Here is a 22,661-nt window from a genome sequence, read left to right as displayed (position 1 = left end):
AAACCGGAGCACCCAGAGGAAACCCACGCGGACACGGGGAGAACATGCAAACTCCACACAGAAAGGCCCTCGCCGGCCACGGGGCTCGAGCCCGGACCTTCTTGCTGTGAGGCGACAGCGCTAACCACTACACCACCGTGCCGCCCCAAAATGTATCATATTATTCATATTTAAGTGAATAATCAATTCAGTCATCATAATTTGGCATTTTTAACCCAAGCAATCAAAAAGAGGAAGTTTTATTCAATATTTTCACTCATCTGTGAAGGAGGGGCTTTAATTCTTCATGATGTAGTTATTTTATATGAAAATCAATTTTACAAAAGCATTTGAATTGCAATCAAAAAAATTTTCCACAGTGGAGGCCAGATAAAGCAAGATACTATCTTATTAAACATGACAAAAGAAACATTGAGTGTTCGGTAAATGCAAAAAAAAAAAAGTAAAATTAGAAAATTTATTTTTTGACCATAATGTCACAAATGAGAGACCAGTTTCTGAGACGGACCCACATATACAGTGGGGCAAAAAAGTATTTAGTCAGTCACCAATTGTGCAAGTTCTCCCACTTAAAAAGATGAGAGAGGCCTGTAATTTTCATCGTAGGTATACCTCAACTATGAGAGACAAAATGAGAAAAAAAATCCAGAAAATCACATTGTCTGATTTTTAAATAATTTATTTGCAAATTATGGTGGAAAATAAGTATTTGGTCAATAACAAAAGTTCATCTCAATACTTTGTTATATACCCTTTGTTGGCAATGACAGAGGTCAAACATTTTCTGTAAGTCTTCACAAGGTTTTCACACACTGTTGCTGGTATTTTGGCCCATTCCTCCATGCAGATCTCCTCTAGAGCAGTGATGTTTTGGGGCTGTCGCTGGGCAACACGGACTTTCAACTCCCTCCAAAGATTTTCTATGGGGTTGAGATCTGGAGACTGGCTAGGCCACTCCAGGACCTTGAAATGCTTCTTACGAAGCCACTCCTTCATTGCCCGGGTGGTGTGTTTGGGATCATTGTCATGCTGAAAGACCCAGCCACATTTCATCTTCAATGCCCTTGCTGATGGAAGGAGGTTTTCACTCAGAATCTCACGATACATGGCCCCATTCATTCTTTCCTTTACACGGATCAGTCGTCCTGGTCCCTTTGCAGAAAAACAGCCCCAAAGCATGATGTTTCCACCCCCATGCTTCACAGTAGGTATGGTGTTCTTTGGATGCAACTCAGCATTCTTTCTCCTCCAAACACGACAAGTTGAGTTTTTACCAAAAAGTTCTATTTTGGTTTCATCTGACCATATGACATTCTCCCAATCCTCTTCTGGATCATCCAAATGCTCTCTAGCAAACTTCAGATGGGCCTGGACATGTACTGGCTTAAGCAGGGGGACACGTCTGGCACTGCAGGATTTGAGTCCCTGGCGGCGTAGTGTGTTACTGATGGTAGCCTTTGTTACTTTGGTCCCAGCTCTCTGCAGGTCATTCACTAGGTCCCCCCGTGTGGTTCTGGGATTTTTGCTCACTGTTCTTGTGATCATTTTGACCCCACGGGGTGAGATCTTGCGTGGAGTCCCAGATCAAGGGAGATTATCAGTGGTCTTGTATGTCTTCTATTTTCTAATAATTGCTCCGACAGTTGATTTCTTCACACCAAGCTGCTTACCTATTGCAGATTCAGTCTTCCCAGCCTGGTGCAGGTCTACAATTTTGTTTCTGGTGTCCTTTGACAGCTCTTTGGTCTTGGCCATAGTGGAGTTTGGAGTGTGACTGTTTGAGGTTGTGGACAGGTGTCTTTTATACTGATAACGAGTTCAAACAGGTGCCATTAATACAGGTAACGAGTGGAGGACAGAGGAGCCTCTTAAAGAAGAAGTTACAGGTCTGTGAGAGCCAGAAATCTTGCTTGTTTGTAGGTGACCAAATACTTATTTTACCGAGGAATTTACCAATTAATTCATTAAAAATCCTACAATGTGATTTCCTGGATTCTTTCCCTCCATTCTGTCTCTCATAGTTGAAGTGTACCTATGATGAAAATTACAGGCCTCTCTCATCTTTTTAAGTGGGAGAACTTGCACAATTGGTGGCTGACTAAATACTTTTTTGCCCCACTGTACCAGGCTTTCGTCTAAACGGGGGACAGGGGCGCTGCGCCCTCTTACTCTTGGCGTGCGCCCCCTTACCGACTCCGTGAAAACATCCCAGCAACGCTATGTGACAATGTGTCTGATCATCAAATACGTTATAATTGCTCCAAAAATATTCCAATCATAGTAGATACACCGCCAGACGGTGCAAAAACAATCCGAATTGGCGTTTTCCAGACTGAGGCACCATGTTGTTTAGTTGTTTACTTGTCGCGGCTGCTCTCGCGAGATTTGACATGGGTTACATGCAAGGTCAGCTGACTTGTAGAGCGAGATTTCTCGAGACTGAATGACCTTTCACCCACCGGCGTGGGAGCTTTTGACAGAAGTAGTTCGCGAGTTGTTTTTGTTGACACTTGGGCATTTAAAGATGTCATCCCGTGGCACGAAACGGAAGAAAGCCAAAGACTGTCCGGGGCAGAAGACGATTACTTCTTTCTTTTTCAATGTTGACAGACAATTTGTTACAATTTCCCTCTCAGATAGCCTCAGAATGTCCCATTGGAGCATTTTTCAAAGGCTTTGCACGGTGGGGGGGGGACAACCGGCACCATCTCCCCCCCCCCGCTTCGCTCCCTCACCATGGTGAGCGCCCTCATACTAAATTTTTCTAGAAAAAAACCCTGTATACTATATGGCCAAAAGTTGGTGGACACCATCACACCAATTTGTGCATCTTCCGTACAAAGCTGGGAGCGCAAAACTGTAGAGAATGTCTTCCCTTCACTGGAGCTAAAAGGGTCCAAACCTGTTCCAGCATGTCAGCGCCCTGTGTGTAAAGTGAAGTCCATGAAGACATGGTTTGCCTCAACCCTCTGAGCAGCTGGAATACTGACTGTGACCTCACCAGGCGACCTCACCTGACATCAGCGCTTGACCTCATTAATGCTTTTGTGGCTGAATGAGCAAATCCCTACAGCCATGCCCCAACATCTAGTGTAAAGCCTTCCCAGAAGAGTGGAGGTTATTATAACAGCAAAGGGGACTGAATCTGGAATGGGATGTTTAAAAGGATATATGGGTGTGATGGACAAGTGTCCACAAACTTTTGACCATATTGATTTTTGAAGTAAAAAGAAATAAACACAGCCTGTGCGTCCCAAACTATAAAAATCTGAAACGTGAACACACCAGATAAGTTACTTTTATATTTGATGAACCTTAAAAATAGGAAGATAAAAATAGTAATTGTCATGTGCAAAAGTTTGGACACCCTATGTTAGTACTTGGTAACACTTTTGGGAGCTCTCACAGCTTGCAAACACTTGTCGTAGCCAGCTAGGAGTTTTTGTGTTCTTTTAATGAATTTTCCCCTACCCTTCCTTGCAGAACGTTTCTAGTTCTGAAATATTCTTAGATATTGGTATAGGTTGCTTGCACAGAATGTTTAAGATCAACAATGTTCAGGTTAGGGGATTGTGCAGGCAAGTCCAAATATCAGCTGCAGGATCCAGGGGTACAAGATGTACCCCATGTATATATTGTTAAAATATGTAACAACGAAGTGGGCAATAAAATCAGTACTGCTCACACAGGTTACTGGAAGGGAAAACTACTTCCACACCAAAAGTCATAGGAATACAACCAAGGGTTTTTTGTGGCTTTTTTTTTTTTTAAAGCGATTTTAGTTTTTGGAAATTTGAGGTAAATTCCGATGTAACGCGTAACATGAAAGCCGCTCGCCAACAGAACTTTTACTCGCTATTTTTTTAAAAAATGCATCAATTTTCTTCAGTTTCTGAATGAATTTTACACTTTGACCATTTTGCTAACAATATAGACCCAAACTGGAGAATATGGAACTCGAGAATAAAAGATTTCAAGCAAAATAACAAAATGCGTATTATGTAACGCTGTTTTTAATTGCACTCATGTATAAATCACTAATTTTTAACTTCATACAAGCTAAAGTTCTCTTCCAAAAAATACACAAGTTTTGTCATACGATTTACTTACTGTTTGTGAATTTTCAGCTTTCTACTTCTAATAACAATTCCAAAATTACACTGAATTCTCAACCCTGAACACATTTATGCAGATAAAAATTGCAGGAAAACTCCTTCATTTTGCTTTGAAAAATGCTTTTTTGGGGATCACGTACAATGTGTCTGAACAACAGCAAGGCTTGCACTGTCATTCTCATATCCCAAATGTTCTTTTGGTCCCAAATCTTCTTGATTCCATCGTACACAACAGCTCCCAAAATTGCACATTTTCTGAAACCCCGAACACACATTTCGATCAACGATGTCTAAGAATTGCTTTGGCAGTATCCATTTACAAAGCAAGTGAGTTTGGTAAACAAAAAGGTTCGAACTTACTACTTCTCCACTCACTTCGCGGCCATTTCTTTATCGTGTGAAGGTCTTTGATTAACTGTTAATATAATAGTACCCCTAATAACAGTAGATATGATGAACAGCCTTGTTAAACGTTGTGTGACTCACGAAGATAGCATGACTTTTTACGCTTCGCTTGCAAAATAGCAATGTCACGATGTAAGATTCTACGAATTCAATAGCTATTTGGAGAAAAAAAAAGGAAAAAAAGAACTCAAAGAAAGAGTTTTACGAGAAAAACCGGGAGGCGCTGGTTGAAAAAGCAAGGGAAAGAATGCGAAAGCTCTGTGAAAAGGGAAAGCAGAGCAAACTGGATCCTCGGTTGCAAACATGGACAGAGGTACAAAGATCAAAGAACAAAAAGTCCAATCAGAATGCTGCCCCAGCCTTAAGAGACAATGTTATAGACATGATATACAAACTTGATGACAAACAGGCCATTGTTTATGCAAACACAATGGGAGCTATCTGTGGTGACCTAAAGAAACTCAAGAGGCGTAAAAATGAGCTATTCACGCTTGTGCCTAGCCAGCATGTCTTCTTTTTAGAAATAAAAATGAACTTGTATGATTTCTTCACAAGAATGCAAATCTTGGACAATAAATGTGAAGATATCAAAAAAAGACCACACCCGCAATGCATTCTGGGTATTAGTTAAAATGAATAATAGAATAGATAATCTCTCAAAATGCCTAAAATATGTTTTCATGATCAAATCTAATAAATAATCAATATTCTGATGACCGATAAGTGACTTTGTGAAATTGTGAATTTTTCTCATATGTTACACAACTGATCAAAAGCTTCAGCTAGTAATGTTCAAGTTCTTGGTGGATTTCAGGGTATGTTTTGGATCATTGTCTGGTTGGAGAAGCCAACCCCCTTTCAGCTTCAGTTTCTTGATCGACTAGGTCACGTTCACTTCTGGAATTTGCTGACATTTATTGGATTCCATTCTTCCATCTACCTGTGCAATGTTTCCTTGACCGCTGACTGTAACACAACCCTAAAGCATACTAGATTCACGCCCAAGCTAAACAGTAAACAGTGCAAGGTGCTCTGTTCATCAAATTTTGCTCCTCTTTTTCTCCAAAGTACCTTTAGTGATTGATTCAGGATAGCTTTGTCAGTACGTCCATATGGAGCACTTGCATGTGACGTCACAGCCGATCCAGATTGTGACAGACACCATCTTGTCGGTCAAACGCCATATTTCCGCCTTCTACTTCTGCTTCTACCTCTTCTTCTGGAAAACCCTACTATATACAATTCTACTACAACGGCTGCGGCTACAAGCTCTCCCTACCTGTGCACATTTTTTATGTTTTTTGTGTGTATTTTTGCGTGTTGTTCGTCTGTACCGGACTTCAATATCCACTACAACCGTATGGACTTACTGGACATTGGTTTCCAGCAGAAAATGACGGTTTGTAGTGATTTCCATCGCATGCACAACATTCCGGACGAGATAGCGAGACCAGTGGGGTCTCCGTGGATTATCAGAAGCAAAGCGAAGGAGGCGGCGCCAGGAGCGGAAGCAAAAGCGAGGCTGCAGAGCCGGCCTGTTGACTAAGCTCCGAAAACAGCCACTCAAACCTCCACTGCTAAGCCTCTATCTCTCCAACGCCAGATCCATGGTAAACAAGACGGACGATTTGGAATTACAGCTGGAATTGCCTTATTCTATTCTATAATCGGCTGGTCAGTGCTATACTCAATACTTAAGTGACTTACCCATCCAATGAGGATTGTTATTTTCTTGTTTACAAGATGCCACATCTGAGTCGCTGACAAATCCTGAATTTCTGTAAAGATAACTGTCCAGAGATTTATAAGCACGTAGTGCTTCACCACTCAACAGCGAGGGAAAGTTAATGAGGTAATTATACACGTCTGGGTATTCCACCTCTGGCAGTTCAATATCCACTGACACGGTTGTGAAAACTACGTCCGGTAAGCCATAAGGGTCACAAATCTGTAGATCGTTTATTTTAGACATATATCTAGTTACCTGTTCATTAGAAAAATGAGCCGTGTAGTCCGTCGGTTGAAATTGATCCATTCTGTACACGAGTGCAGTAGTATTCAGCGGTGTTTTTTACCGACAAGATGGCGGCTGTGCACTTTCCGGTCACGTGACTGCAAGATCTCTATACAAGTATACAGTGCATTGACATACTGTTTCCCTCAGGCTCCCTGTGGTGCATTTATAGAGAAAATACATGATTACAAAATAAGTTGTATAAATTATCCATAGCTATCTAAGTAGACAGTTGGTTGTCTAAACATCGAGCTATTTAAGTATAATAAACAACCTAAATGACAAGACAAAGATGGGGCAAAATGGCATTTGTGTACAAATGTTCATATTGGTGCAAAAATACAAAATAATGCAGTTCAGTTTGAAGAGTTAAAAAAATTTTTTCCAGGATATTGCTAGACAAGTGCAAAATGAGCAATGTGAATGTGTGCACAAATGGATGAGAAACTAGTTTGTTTGAACTGTTTGATTTCTGTCAGTTCTTTGGGGGTAACAGTGAGTTGAGGACTCTGACTGCCTGGGGGAAGAAGCTGTTGCAGTGATGGTTCGGATGCTACGGTACTTTCTGCCAGATGGCAGGAGGGAGAGATCATTGAACGTGATGGATGGGACTTGTCCTGCACTATACTGTTGGCATGGAAGATGATGTGCTTCTTATAGAGTTGGGAGATGGATGGAAGAGGAACCCCAGTGATCTTCTCTGCCATCCTCACTGTCCGCTGCAGGGACTTTTGTTCAGCGATATTGCAGTTCCCGAACCAGGCAGTGATGTAACAGCAGATAACGCTCTCAGTGGTCCCTTGGTAGAAGGATGTGAGGAGGGAGGCCGGCCTTCTCGCATTTTCACAGCAAGTGTAGATGCTGTTGAGCTTTCTTGGTGATGCCAGTGGTGTTCAGGGTCCAGGAGAGGTTGTCTTCCATGTGCAGTCTGAGGAACTTCATATTACTGACTGTTTCAACAGTAGAGCTGTTGATGTGCAGCGTGGAGAGAGCAACAGGATTCTTCCTGAAGTCAACAACCGTCTTTTTAGTCTTCTAGACATTAAGAATAAGGTCATTGTCCTGATACCATACCGCCAGGTGCTCTGTATGCAGACTCATCGTTGTTACTGATGAGACCCACTACTGTTGTGTTGTCTGCAAACTTGACAATGTGATTTGAGCTGTGCTGTGCAGCCCAGTCATGCGTTAGCAGAATAAATGGCAGTGGACTGAGCACACAGCCCTGGGGGGCACCTGTGCTCAGTCCGAAGACCCTGGAGGTGTTGTGTCCTGTAGAGACTGACTGGGGCCCTTTCAGTCAGAGTCTGGATCCAATTACAAAGTCAAGTGTTCATGCCCAGCAGGTCCAATTTCTGTACCAGCTTCTGTGGGATAATTGTGTTAAATGCTGAACTGAAATTAAAAAAAAAAACATCATTCTGACGTAACTGTCCTTTTTGTCCCGGTGCGAGAGGGTCAGATGGAGGGTAGTTGAAATGGTGTCGTCTGTGGTGCGGTTTTGCAGTTTCATGGTTTCATTTTGTGGCTAAAAAGTTCAGTTTTTACTTCATCAGTCCACAGCACCTGCTTCCAAACTTCCTCTGGCTTCACTAGGTTTTGTTTTGCATACTTCATTCGCTTTTGGGATGAGATTGCAGGTAAGGTTTCTTTCTGATGACTCTTCCATGCAGATTATATTTGTACAAGCAGTGCTACAGAGTAGAATGGTGCACCACCCCTCCTGTGTCAGATAAACCTTCGTGTCTTATGGGGGCTCTGCTGGCAAGAAAGGCAAAGCATACAGGCAGTTCTATCTGAGAGCTTCCTCAATTTTCCAGGTTTTGCCTTGATTTCCATAGTTCCCCTGAACTGTCTCTTCTTAAGGACATTTCAGATAATGGAACTTGTGAACTGGAAGTGCTTTGATATCTTTTTACTGCCATCTTCTGCTTATAGGCATTAATTAACTTCATTTTCAGGTCCTCGGTCAGCTGTTTAGAAGAGCCTATGGTTGTTTAGTATTGGCACAAGGTTTGCAGAGTCCGAGAATTTATTAAGCTCTGAAATTTATTCCTAATAACAATTGTCGACTTGAAATAATGAGTCAGTTCAGGCTCAACCTAATTAAGTTCTGAGAAAATTATGCACTACACAGTAAATGCAGCACCCTAAGTACTACACAGGGACAACATATACATAGACGTTAATTACATAACAGACCGATTTACTTTTTGTGTGTTACACATCTAAAAATAGGTACCCTATATGGGTACACGTGGCTACTGCTTATAAATAAAATTTTCTGATCCCACGTCCATACAGTAAATATAGCACATGTTATCAATTACACTCACCTCATCTCTTGCAAGCATCACCAAGCTGTGAGCAGCGTCAGGGCTTGTAGTATTTTGGTTACCAATTTTGTTTACTGTGTTCTGTTCAAACTACAGTGCTGTGAAGTGTATATATGTTTTCAAAATAGTAAGCAAGCACTTGTTTATGAATTGTCTTAGAAGCATTATTTAGTACAAACGAGCACATTTTGTTTCACAAGTGTAGTGTAAAGACTCTAAAATGAAGAAAAAAATTCAAGCGAATAGCAGAAGTTTGACCAATTGTACTTTTACTCTTAGTTTTCTCAAAGGAGCTGATTTATTCCTACATGCAACTTTTGTAATTGCAAACCAAGCAGATTGCTCAGAAGATTCCAACGTTGTCTTCGCTGCCTTCTCGAGTTTTTGTTGAACAGCTGGAGTTTTTGGTGTAAAGATCTGCCAAAAAACAAAAAAGCAAAAGTCATTTGACCTTTCAGAAGGACCAAACAAAAGCTGTGATAATCAAAAGGTAAATTTTCTTAAAATAAACACCACTTACTTGATATCGAATCGGTAGCCTTGGCGAACCACGAGGTGAATTTCATTTATCTTTTTATCTGCCGATTATCTTCTGATACTACGAAGTTATAACGAGGTTTCTCTTATTTAATTTCTGGTTCTGACTGGTTCTGAAGTTTATCAAGAAGTAGAACGGGTAATCGAACTTGATCAGGATAAGTGCTGATTGGTTATGAGGTTTTGCTACTGTTACACTCATTCTTATAACACGATGACATGGTGGCTTCGCCACTCGTTCTTGTGTAACTTGGATAACGTGAGATCAGCTGTTCGTATCGCGAGATCACAAGTCGCTGTTCTGGTGATTGTAATGTGCAGTGCGCTATTGTTACACACATTCTTACAACACAATAACATGGTGGTTCCGCCTCCTATGAGGCAGTAGCCACAAAAATGACACTGACACTCCTTAACATCAAAGCAAAAAGCAATCAAAAAAATTAATGGTGTTATTGCCATTATAAAACTCTTACTAAGAACAAAATTTAACAGTGATCAGACAGATTCAGAATAGCACACACCTCCCAATGCACTGACTAGTTTGCATATGTATGTGCATGTCTAGGTGCTGAATGCTCAGAGGGCAGGTTACATGGCCGCCATTGTTCACAATGTAGATTCAGAGGAGCTCGTCATTATGGGATCTGATGACTGTAAGTATTACACACACACACGTGTACACACACACAAACACACACACACACACACACACACACACACACACAAATCAAGACACTGAGAATATGCGTGCATGCACTGTAGACCGAAGCAGATTTGCTTTAGCACTGCTAATCAGACTGAGTGAGTTGTTTTCTGTATTATAGAAACAGCTTGAAATGGTGAAAGAGTTGTGAAAGAGTTCTGAAAGCTGGAGATGTATATAAAATTTGTGTGTGTGTAGTGGAGGTGAAGCAGATCAACATCCCAGCTGTGTTTATCGGAGAAAAGGCTGCTCAGTCTTTATTGGAGGAGTACAGTTACGAGAGAGGGTAAGAGACACACGCACAGGGTTATATTATACATTATTACAAATTCTACTGAGTTAACACCTTCTGAACCACCACACAACACTGAATGCCTTTAGTGTATTTTGTTGCTAAAAGAAGGTAATTAGCATCTCCTTAAAGTGCTAGTCTAACAAAAATTGCATCATAAAATCCCAGGTTTTCTGTGTGCGATATGCTCAGAGGGGTTGTAAAGTTCACTGATAAATCAATAATTAGTGAGAAAAATAAATTTTTTGCATTTGAATTCTGTTCCAAAAATCACTAAAAGCTTGTCCGCCATTATTAGATTACAGCGATTTTCATATGCGCCGTCATCTGCGCCACTGCCTTCTTTTGTGTCCACACAGATTCTGTACTATTCTCTGCAATGATGTGTGTTCTTGATACTGATTCTTTTGAAAAAGACAACGAAAGCTCTTCAAATTCGTCCTCAATTTTTGGTTGGTTGTCTGAGGACGATTTAGAACCTATAGCCACTGAGAAAGAAGCAGACGAATACGCAAACCAAGTCGCTCATGAAGAAGAAGAAGAGCAACAACTGCTCCAGTGGTTTTCTGGAACCCAGGAAGTTAATACATGGTACAAATCATAGTTTGCTTATTCTTTTTTTTTTTTTAACTGATTTGGTGTTCAACTTTCACAGTTATGATAAAGCAGTGTCTGTAATTGTCATCTTTGTAACCTCATTTGGTAGGCACAAGGGTAAATAATGGTCATAACTAGAGACAACAGTTCCCCTGGGGGAAACTGTGAGAGTGATGCAGTGCGCGTAGCCAGATTCTGGTAAGATACGGCAAAGGGCGGCCGAGGATTCTAGGGATACCAAGTTTTTGAAAATCGGACCAACGGTTCAAAAGTAACAATCAGAAATGTACCTGCGAGTTTGGGCTGTTGGTGGCGCTAGAGAGTTTAAGGTGGTGAGTTGAAACTTGGTGAGAAGAACCCTGAGTATGTCAAGAAACTGTGCCAAGTTTCAGAGGAATGTGTGAAGTTTTTCAAACAACTCCATAGAAATGAATGGGAAATTTCGGGTGATTTTTTTTTTTTTTTCCGCGACGTGGTTGTCTGAGGACGATTTAGAACCTATAGCCACTGAGAAAGAAGCAGACGAATACGCAAACCAAGTCGCTCAAGAAGAAGAAGAGCAACAACTGCTCCAGTGGTTTTCTGGAACCCAGGAAGTTAATGCATGGTACAAATCAGTTTGCTTATTCATATATATATATATATATATATATATATATATATATATATATATATATATATATATATAATTTTTTTTTTTTTTTTTAACTGATTTGGTGTTCAACTTTCACAGTTATGATAAAGCAGTGTCTCTTTGTAATTGTCATCTTTGTCACCTCATTTGGTAGGCACAAGGGTAAATAATGGTAATAATTAGGCACTTTCAGTGCAGGAGTGGGTGGCACGTTGTGCCATATGCACTGTGCGCAGCAGCCAGAAATTTGTTAGGGTTCACCTCCAAAACTAAGTTGCTCATAAAACTACAACCTTTTCTGGTTCTAACAGTACCAATCAGGACCATATACACCCTTTCTATTTTGTGCTACAACATTAAGTAGAGTGGTGTGTGTGTGTGTGTGTGTGTGTGTGTGTGTGTGTTGGGGAGGGGGTGTCGGTGCGCAATTACCGTTATTTATCTCTGCAACCATAAAAGATTTTCTTTCAAAATCCCAAAACCTATGATCTTACATTTCACTCATGTTGTGAGAGAATCTCTTTCAGGGCCTATAAATACAGGAAAAACTCCCCAAAAACCTATGAGTTAGTTGAGAGAGAGAGAGAACTGGATGGCATGTCCATTCATTTGATATTGAAATCATGTTTTTAGATGCAATATAACATTGCACCTGTTTCAGTGGACAAAAAGGCAACGATGAGATTCAGAAATAAACTTCCCTGTGTATCACAGAGTGACCTTTTTTTTTTTTAATAAATTAATCTTGCAATGGCCTTTTTCTTCGTGCCAATTCTGTGATTATTGTAGGGACTTTACCTTAAAACTTAAAATGGGTTCAATTCACCTTAAAATCGGCTCTCTGTGAAGGGACACCATAAGTGTCAGGAAAGGTTGGAAACAGATGTATGTACAGAAGATGGTTTTATTTATAAAGGTGACGACAAGCAAACAATCCAAATCAGCGAGCAGAGATCAAAAATGGTAAACAAGCAAAAGGTGGGGCGAGGCACAAACAGATTAGCACAGGCAAAGACGGAAGCACAAAAAAAAAAGCAGAAGATAAGGCTCGGTAATGTGTACGTAATACTTTGCAGTGAGCGTGTGTGTGTTCAGGGTCTTTGTATAGGTGCGCTGATTGCGCCTTCGTCTTGTACAGGTGTGCATAGTTAACGGCGCCCACAAATGTCCGCACAGCGCCCTAGAGTCTGACCGATGCACATGCCATGGTGTGCAGGTGTGACAGGAAGATCATAGGTTTTGGAGTTTTGAAAAAAAAAATCTTTTATGGTTGCAGAGATATGGTGAGCTTAGTAAACACACACACAAAACTCTACTTAAAGTTGTAGCACATAATAGAAAGGGTGTATATGATCCTGATTGGTACTGTTAGAACCAGAAAAGGTTGTAGTTTTATGAGCAACTTAGCTTTGGAGGTAAACCCTAACAAATTTCTGGCTGTTGCGCGCTCGCTGCGCACAATGCATATGGCACAACATGCCACCCACTCCTGCCGGCTCCAGCACTAAAAATGAAAGTGCCTAATTACTGCCATTATTTAGCCTTGTATAAAACTTCAGAACTGCTTCCATCCATCCATCCATCCATCCATCCATCCATCCATTATCTGTAGCTGCTTATCCTGTACAGAGTCGCAGGCAAGCTGGAGCCTATCCCAGCTGACTATGGGTGAGAGGCAGGGTACACCCTGGACAAGTCACACCAGGTCATCGCAGGAACTGCCATCAGTGAAAAGGATAAAAGACTAAGGACAACTAAATAAATTCAAGTAAAAGGCTAAACATAAGCTTGACCCTTACTGTGCGGTGAGTTCTTTGGGATGGTGCTTCAGACTTCTGTTTCCAGATCGTAGGAACTGCTCCGTGTACCAGACGTCGCTCAAATCCTTCTATGTGAATCTGCTTCACAAATTTATCTTTTTCAAAATGTATGGAGCAGACACTCAGCCGTCCTGTCGGCTTGAAGTTACCTCTCTTTGTCTGTACAAATTGAACCCATTAATTCCGTAAGTGTCCTGTCAACTTTGGGCTATAATGGATCAAAATTCCGGCTTTTTTTTTATAATTATTATTATTTATTTTATTTTTTTTTATAAATCGGCTACACTTGAACAGCCTTGAATGACGCACCTCTTGGGAGACATGCTTTGGTTTTAGTTTTGTTGTGGAATAAAAAATAAATCATTTAAAAAAACGTGCTACACTCTGCAAAGCAGACGAAGCCAGAAATGCCACGAACTTTCAAGCGTTTCGCACGTCTGTATGATGTCACTTCCTTTGAATTAACGGTAACTTACCAGGAACGCGTTCATGTAATGGCAGACTCAAAGAGCCAAACTTTACCAACTAAATAGGACGTGTTCCCGGTCTCGTATTAAATTACAAATTAGAGAGTAAACTATTTAACATGTCTATTTTTATAAGGTATAATTTCCAGGGGTGATGTCATTTTCGTAAGACTAGCACTTTTAGTAATATATTGTATTTCTCTCTCTCTCTATTTCTCAAGTGTGTGTGTGTGTGTGTGTGTGTGTTGCAGAGGTTCTGTAATCCTGATTCCTGATTTCAGTTTGCCGTTGGAATATTACCTGATCTCGTTCCTTGTCGTCCTGGGAATCTGTCTGATTCCCATTGTGATCATTGTGGTGAGTGAGACATACATGTATGTTAATGCTTTAAGTGTTTCAGTGATGATTGTGCGGGTGTGGGTCAGTGTCCGATCTACTACATGTGAACTTGATTCTGTTGGATTCAAGTGAGAATGGAACACTGACTGACTGATATTTTAATACACAGGATTAAAAGTACACGTATCAGACAGGTTCACGTGTTGGTGTTTACGGATCATTTCCTGTTTTGTTAGCAGTAATGGCAATTCTTCAGAGCCTAACGAAGTACAATACGGCATCATGCAATGTTCTGTTTTACGCCCTCTTTTATTCTGCCTTTATATCCAACTTCTTGAACGTGTAATTCACCAGCGTAATGCTGGATTTCATTTCTACTTCGATAATACACGATTATATTTCTCACAGCAGCACAGATGCACAGACTATGGAGACGGAGTATTGATTGGTACCAACATGATGTTGGTAAACCTGACAACAGCGCGGGGCATGTTGTCCTTTAGGTCTTTGACCTTGTTCAACATTTGTTTGTGCTAGTTCTAGTTCACGTGGCACGGTGGTGTAGTGGTTAGCACTGTCGCCTCACAGCAAGAAGGGTCTGGGTTTGAGCTCAGCGGCCGACGGGGACCCTTCTGTGTGGAGTTTGCATGTTCTCCCTGTGTCTGTGTGGGTTTCTGCCGGGTGCTCCGGTTTCCCCTACAGTCCAAAGACATGCAGGTTAGGTTAACATGGGGTAGCCATGGCCTGAGGTTGGGTTGAAGTGCCCTTGAGCAAGGCACCTAACCCCCAACTGCTCCCCAGGTGCTGTAGCATAGCTGCCCGCTGCTCTGGGCGTGTGTGTGTGTGTGTGCGCGTGCGCATGTGTGTCTTCACTGCTTCAGATGGGTTAAATTCAGAGGAGAAATTTCACCGTGTGCTTAAGTCTGTGCTTGAGTGGACATGTGACAAATAAAGGCGGCTTCTTCTGTCACAAATAGTTTCACTTAATTTATTATTGAATGTGTTATTTAACATGCATTGTGTTCGTTTTTATGTTCACGTGTGTTGATGTGTGTATGTTCAGATCACCAAGTTTGTTCAGGCCCGACACAGAGCCCGACGGGGCCGACTGCAGAAGGACCAACTGAAGAAACTCCCCGTCCATAAATACAAAAAAGGTATTACAGTTGACACACTGCACCTTTTAACTAATAAACGAACACACCGTTAAACTTCGTTCCCGATAACTTTAATGGCCACCGCCATGTTCACTCCAGCCGAAACTGCCACAACATCCGCCCAGAGTCATAATAAAAGTCTCCTCTCTTCATACATTGTAAGCAACCAATACAAATGCATGGATTAACTAAAAAGGTATATAGACAAACATATAGATATTTATATGTGCACATTTTGTAACAAAAGGTTAACAAACTCACTCTGTTCTTAAAAAAAAAAATGGTTTCGTTCCTGTGCGTACCTGCCACCACAGGAAACCCAACAACTAGTGAACTGAGTAGTGAAGTGTTAACTAATAAATGAGCATCACCTGTAAACAGTAATATCTTTAAGTTTTGTTTTCTTTACTCAAAACTTTGACAAGTAATTTGTTTATTCAAGTTTCCATCGTCCTTCACTCAGTGGCTTTAGTAACTGGTGAGCTGATGCTCCCTTTTTGGTTAGACAGTCTGCAAGTTGTTCTTTTGTGCTGTCCCACAGCACACGCTCAACCGTCCATGCTTGGACAAGTTCTTTAATGCTGCTTATCTCCAGATGTAGTCTTTTCTCTGAGACAGACTTTGTGGACCTCAGCGCAACAGCAAGATTATGATTGTCTGTGATACAGATTATAGGGGGTGCGTGATCAGCATCTCCTTTGGACAGTTCAGAAAACAATGTAGCAAGAAACATGGCGTTATCAATTCCATCAGACATTGGCAATATCTCTCCAGCAAGGGTGCTTCGCACCACTCTCTTTACTGTCTTTGACTGCCAAGAAAGTGGTGAGAAGTTTCCATTCTCACCCATCAGAACAATCAAGTGTCCTCCTTGAGTGCCTCGATCTGAAAGCTTTCCATATGAGGCATCACTGAACACAACAATCTTGAGAGCGTTGTCTCTGCCCAAGTGTTGAAAGTTTAGCACTACTTTCTTGGACTTAAAGGAACAGTCCACTGTACTTCCATAATGAAATATGCTCTTATCTGAATTGAGACGAGCTGCTCGGTACCTCTCTGAACTTTGCGCGACCTCCCAGTCAGTCAGACGCAGTCAGACGCGCTGTCACTCCTGTTAGCAATGTAGCTAGGCTCAGCATGGCCAACGGTATTTTTTGGGGCTGTAGTTAGATGCGACCAAACTCTTCCGCGTTTTTCCTGTTTACATAAGTTTATATGACCAGTGATATGAAACAAGTTCAGTTACACAAATTAAAACGTGGCGATTTTCTATGCTATGGAAAGTCTGCACTATAATGACAGGCGTACTAACACCTTCTGCGCGCTTCGGCAGCGTATTGATACGGAGCTCAGATATCACTGCGCTGCCGAAGCGCGCAGAAGGTGTTAGTACGCCTGTCATTATAGTGCAGACTTTCCATAGCATAGAAAATCGCCACGTTTTAATTTGTGTAACTGAACTTGTTTCATATCACTGGTCATATAAACCTATGTAAACAGGAAAAACGCGGAAGAGTTTGGTCGCATCTAACTACAGCCCCAAAAAATACCATTGGCCATACTGAGCCTAGCTACATTGCTAACAGGAGTGACCGCACGTCTGACTGCGTCTGACTGACTGGGAGGTCGCGCAAAGCTCGGAGGGGTACGGAGCAGCTCGTCTCAATTCAGATAAGAGCATATTTCATTATGGAAGTACGGTGGACTGTTCCTTTAAGTTTACACGCTGTTCTGTTTGCCTCATGGATTGCCTGCACTGTTGCATCTTTTAGTTTGGATGCCAAGTTACTCACCTCAGACGTGACGTCTGGCCGGCTTTGTCTCGCTACCCAGAGAATCTGACCAATCTTTGACCTAAGCTGATTCTTTTCCTCCTCAGTGAGAGAGGAGTCTTGTTTAACAGCTCTTGAAGGATCCACATGTATTGGCTGCATGTGTTGAATGTAGTTCTCTTGGTGCATTTGAACATTTTTGCCCACAGTAACAAAGTCTATCCCCACGTAACCGAAATTATGGTCTTCTTCCTCACGTCCAACTTGAAAAACAGACCGGAGGTGTGGTATTACAGTTTTGAAGAAATTTTTTGTGTACCTCCCCATATGAAGTCATCTACATGACAGGCAAGTATCCCACTGACCTCGCAGTCTTGATCTGTCCAATAGAAAACAGCTGGATCTACTTTGGACATTTTTCCTCCTGCTTGCAGCACTATTTCTCTCACTCTGTTGTACCAGTACAGTGAGGCATCTGCCAGATCGTGTACACACTTTTTGAGCTTCCACAATGTTTCTTTACAGTTGGCCTCAGGTGGACATCTTATGTAAATGTCACGTGACAATTCAGTTCCCTGTAGGAATGCAGACTTTATGTCCACAGAATGCAGTGTCCATTGCCTTTGACTGATAACTGACACAAGTAAGCAAAGAGACTCTGTGGAACATGTAGGTGAATCCGTCTGTAGCTCTGACATTTCTGTCTCCTCAAAACCTCTAGAATCTTGCTTTCGGTATCAATCCAGTGAGTGTCTCCTTAAGGGTGCACACCCATCTAGTGGAGATGTTTTTTTGTCCTTCATCCTGAACTTCCTCGAAGACATTGTTGTCTCTCCAACTTTTCATCTCAACTTGTTTGGCCTGGTCGAATGACACTTCTTTTGTCACCCAGACGTCCTCGCTTTCATCTGCGCTAATAGTTCTCACGTCAGTAATGGCCGGTTCTATCTGAAGGTCATCCAATTTTGATACGTCAACTTAATTTGTTTGACCAGCAATATTGTTTGGTTCAACAAGCCGCAGATTGTACCAGTTCTTGAATTTACCTGTAACTTTTCCAGCTCTCCCGAGAACTTCTGCTCTGTGCATAGCCCCCGTGTCACTGTCTCTGTATTTTAAAACTTGCCCTGTTTTCAGACGGACATCGATCATCTGTTCTCTGTTACGAGTCTCTACAGCATCAACAGCATGCTGTGATGTACTCTGCATCCTAGTGCTTGTCTCTGTGCATTCAGTTTCTGTGTCATTCATGTCATTTATTAGTAGTTCCTGTTATCTCCTGTCTTTGCTCCACGTTTGTGTAATCGTCAATATCCATGTTATGGTCAGCTGCTTGTGTTAACTCTTTTCCTTGTTCAGTGTCATTTTCAGAATTGTCATTTCTGAGGTGCTGATCGTCAGTGCTAACCTGTCTGAGGTAGAGTACCCTTACACAGGTTCCTCTGTGTCTGACAAAGACCACTGCTCCATCTTGACCAATCACAACTCCTGGTCCTTTCCACTCTGGACAGTCCACTCTCTCTTATAGTACACTATCACCCATTTCATATTTCTCATCTGTGTTGCGCAATGCTCTGCTTATTCTTTCTGAACATTCTGTCTCTGTAAATGCTTTTCTTGCTGCATGTAAAGCAGGGATGTGCTTGGCTACCCATTCACCTTTTGTGGTGCCCTCTAAAGCTGGGGGCTTGTAGTCTGGCTAACGCGACTTCAAAGCTCTGCGAGCATTTGGTCTGGCAAAGCTATTAAGCCCAACCGTTTCCCAAAGCGTGTGGTTGACCCGCCTCCCTGAAATGCCTCAGTTTGCTACTGGTCGAAGCCAGAAAAGGCTGTGACGAAGCTTAAACCAATCACATCACTCTTTCCTCTGACGTATGTGACGCGACGGGGCTAACTGGTAGATTAAACCATAGACATCCTATTATTAAACTCTTACCGAAGCCGGTCGGAAGCAAGGCGAAAATGTCCTTCCTTTCAATAAATACCTCCAGGGCTGCTCTTTGCTCCGTTTTCAATGAGAACTTCCCGTTGAATGCTTTCAATACAGCATTCGTGAATGAAGCACTTACGGCATTGATTCTGTAAACAATCTATGGCTTCCGGTCGCAGTTCTACTACGTCAGTGCCTTGAACACGCCTCTACCCAGGGCCGTTGGAGATGCTCAAAGTTGATTGGCTCCCAATTTTCGGGAGCTTGGAAAAGCTGTAGATGGCTTGCCTTGCCAGACTAAGTTCGCAACAGGTCCTCGTGTTGCGTCACACTTAGGATGGGCGGGCCCAGGCTAGGGGGCTTGTCGATCAGCACAGAGGGCAGGTTTGGATTCTGTCCAAACACCAACTGATGAGGACTGTAACCATGAACATTTTGCAAGGTGTTTGCCATAAGTGCCCAGTCCAATGCCGTTTCCCAGTCACAGGCATTACTTGCTCTCACCTTCATGATGATTTCAGTCAGTGTCTGTGTCTTTCTAGCAGTCCACTGCTCCATGGACTGTATGCAGCTGCGGTCTTTACTTCTATGTTGAAATTCTCTGCCATATCTCTCACCTCATCATTTGTTGAACTCTCCTCCGTTGTCGCTAAACAGTTTCTGAGGGTGGCCCATGCACGCTTATCCAATCGTATTAAATGCTTCACTATTTCAGATCCCCTCTTTGTGGTCAGAATGCTTCCTGCACTAAACCTTGTGAACTGGTCAATAATGTGAAGATACCACACACTGGGCTCAAGTTCATGTAGGTCTACTGCGACAGTTTCACTGTGCTGAGATGCCAGAGGTAGGCCCACAGCTGGCTTTGGTGTAGTCCTGCTGCATCTCTGGCATGTTTCATATTCACTTATAATTCTCTGCAGAATGGCAGCACATTCAGGGTCTTTTATTGCCTGAGCTAGCCAGAAGTCTCACTAGCCTGTCAGATGAAGCATGACCAAACTGTCTATGGAGCTTCACAAGCATTTTTTGGTTCTCTGCTTTGTTCTTTTTTTTTTTTTTTTCCTGAGATTGTCGGTATTTCCTCATCACACTGATGTTCCTTATCCTCAAAGCTGTGTTCATTCAAAGTATCCTCAACAGCTACAAGGACATGGTCATCATTTTTCATGCTTTTGTCTTTTCTGTCCATAATGTTCACACAATAATGACCAGAACTTGTAAAGTCCAGTTTTACTGGCTGATTGAACATCACAGCTCTATCATTTTCCATATCGAGCACAGTTCCTGCTCTTTTCATCGATGCTTTACTCAAAAGCAGTGGGATCTTTGCTGGGACTACTTCAGTCTCAATGTTGCACTTGGTTTGTCCAATTTTTGCAGGAATTTTTAACTTTTTCATGGAGTGGATCACTTTTCCATCACCAAACTTAAATGGCCGATGACTGCATTGTTCTGTCTTCTTCAAACTGGTAAGCTCACTTTGGCTAAGTTTTTTATGTAGCTATCTAGCCATTCCTCTCCACATACAGTGCGCATGCATACTGTATATCTATTATTGCAGATCCAAAGCATTCAGTCATAAAGATTTCTGCCTCAGTAGATGACTCTTTAGTTAAGAGAGTAATGTTGCACTCTTCAGTGTCATCCATTTTACAATCCTCTGTCAGTTTTATTTGATCGTCCTTGTGCGGGCAGTCTTTAGCCCAGTGGAAAGTACTTTGGCAAACTGCACATTTTGACCTACGCCCGTTACCTGTCCAGAGGGTTGGTGCCTGGCAGTGGGGTCTTTTTGTTGATAATTTTTGGACCACTGTTTTTGTTTCTTTGTCGCCTGTGCTCCGTCACATGCGCAGTTTCTTGACTAATTCCCATGGTTGTAGCAGACTGCTTCCCTCCAAAAATCCTCTTTAGTGCCGATTTCATTGAGGCAAAAGTTAATTCAGTACACGCTGTTGGAGCTAACTGACGATCTTTCACTTCCAAGCATGCAGTATCTAGCAATTTGAAGGCTAACACAGCGTCGGGAAGTTCCATCTTGTACTTGCGCATCCGCGAGTATCTCTGTTCAGGCTCAATTATATAGTCCGTCATAGAGATATTATTACTATCTCTCCCAATTCGATCAAAGTTCGAGTAGGCTTCATAAGTTCGATCCTTTTCCTCTTTGAGAAATATGCCATCAAGCGCTTTAAGTAGAGTTGTCATGCCGTCCTCCTTGTTCAAATCATCTACCGGCACTTCCATCACCGCTTCCCTCGCTCTCCCTGATAGCGCCAAAGCCACTGCAAGTGCTTGTTTCTTTTTGTCAAGTTCTGTAACCCTTGTCCAGACCGTGGAACCTTATAATGACTAACCATCCTCTGCTACCAATGTTAACTAATAAACGAACACACCGTTAAACTTTGTTCCCGATAACTTTAATGGCCACCGCCATGTTCACTCCAGCCGAAACTGCCACAACATCCGCCCAGAGTCATAATAAAAGTCTCCTCTCTTCATGCATTGTAAGCAACCAATACAAATGCATGGATTAACTAATATATAGATTTAGGCACTGCCTAAAAGCGGAGCTCCCATCTGTTTCTGAGTTGTAGAATTTTTTTATATCATAGCCAGTCTCTCGTTTTATTTCTTTACTGGCTAGCACTGGCCACTAGGCAGTGTGTATGACTGGTAATTACTAACGCTGGCCACTAGGCGGTGTGTTTGACTGGTAATTACTAACGCTGGCCACTAGGCGGGGTGTGTATGACTGGTAATTACTAACGCTGGCCACTAGGCGGGGTGTGTATGACTGGTAATTACTAACACTGACCACTAGGCAGTGTGTGTCTCATCTCATCTCATCTCTAGCCGCTTTATCCTTCTACAGGGTCGCAGGCAAGCTGGAGCCTATCCCAGCTGACTATGGGCGAAAGGCGGGGTACACCCTGGACAAGTCGCCAGGTCATCACAGACAACCATTCACACTCACATTCACACCTACGGTCAATTTAGAGTCACCAGTTAACCTAACCTGCATGTCTTTGGACTGTGGGGGAAACCGGAGCACCCGGAGGAAACCCATGCGGACACGGGGAGAATATGCAAACTCTGCACAGAAAGGCCCTCGCCGGCCCCGGGGCTCGAACCTGGACCTTCTTGCTGTGAGGCGACAGCGCTAACCACTACACCACCGTGCCGCCCCGGCGGTGTGTGTATGACTGGTAATTACTAACGCTGGCCACTAGGCGGGGTGTGTATGACTGGTAATTACTAACGCTGGCCACTAGGCGGGGTGTGTATGACTGGTAATTACTAACGCTGGCCACTAGGCGGGGTGTGTATGACTGGTAATTACTAACGCTGGCCACTAGGCGGGGTGTGTATGACTGGTAATTACTAACGCTGGCCACTAGGCGGGGTGTGTATGACTGGTAATTACTAACGCTGGCCACTAGGCGCTGTGTGTATGACTGGTAATTACTAACGCTGGCCACTAGGCGGTGTGTATGACTGGTAATTACTAACACTGGCCACTAGGCGGTGTGTATGACT

The 22,661-nt window shown here is 42.4% G+C and overlaps 1 protein-coding gene across 1 annotated transcript in view; it reads left to right on the top strand.

Annotated features, from left to right (window-relative positions):
- rnf13 (ring finger protein 13) overlaps positions 1-22,661 on the top strand; it is a 36,556-nt gene that overhangs the window by 8,182 nt on the left and 5,713 nt on the right. Inside the window, exons 5-8 of the mRNA XM_060941133.1 lie at positions 9,976-10,063; positions 10,312-10,399; positions 14,175-14,280; positions 15,326-15,419. Coding sequence (XP_060797116.1) covers positions 9,976-10,063; positions 10,312-10,399; positions 14,175-14,280; positions 15,326-15,419 — 376 coding nt within the window. The remainder of the gene's footprint in view (positions 1-9,975; positions 10,064-10,311; positions 10,400-14,174; positions 14,281-15,325; positions 15,420-22,661) is intronic.

This window comes from Neoarius graeffei, chromosome 15 (assembly GCF_027579695.1).
Source record: "Neoarius graeffei isolate fNeoGra1 chromosome 15, fNeoGra1.pri, whole genome shotgun sequence".
In the NCBI taxonomy this organism is placed as follows: Eukaryota; Metazoa; Chordata; class Actinopteri; order Siluriformes; family Ariidae; genus Neoarius; species Neoarius graeffei.
Note: the sequence above shows the minus strand (reverse complement) of the source record. Positions and strands in the feature narration are given on the sequence as shown.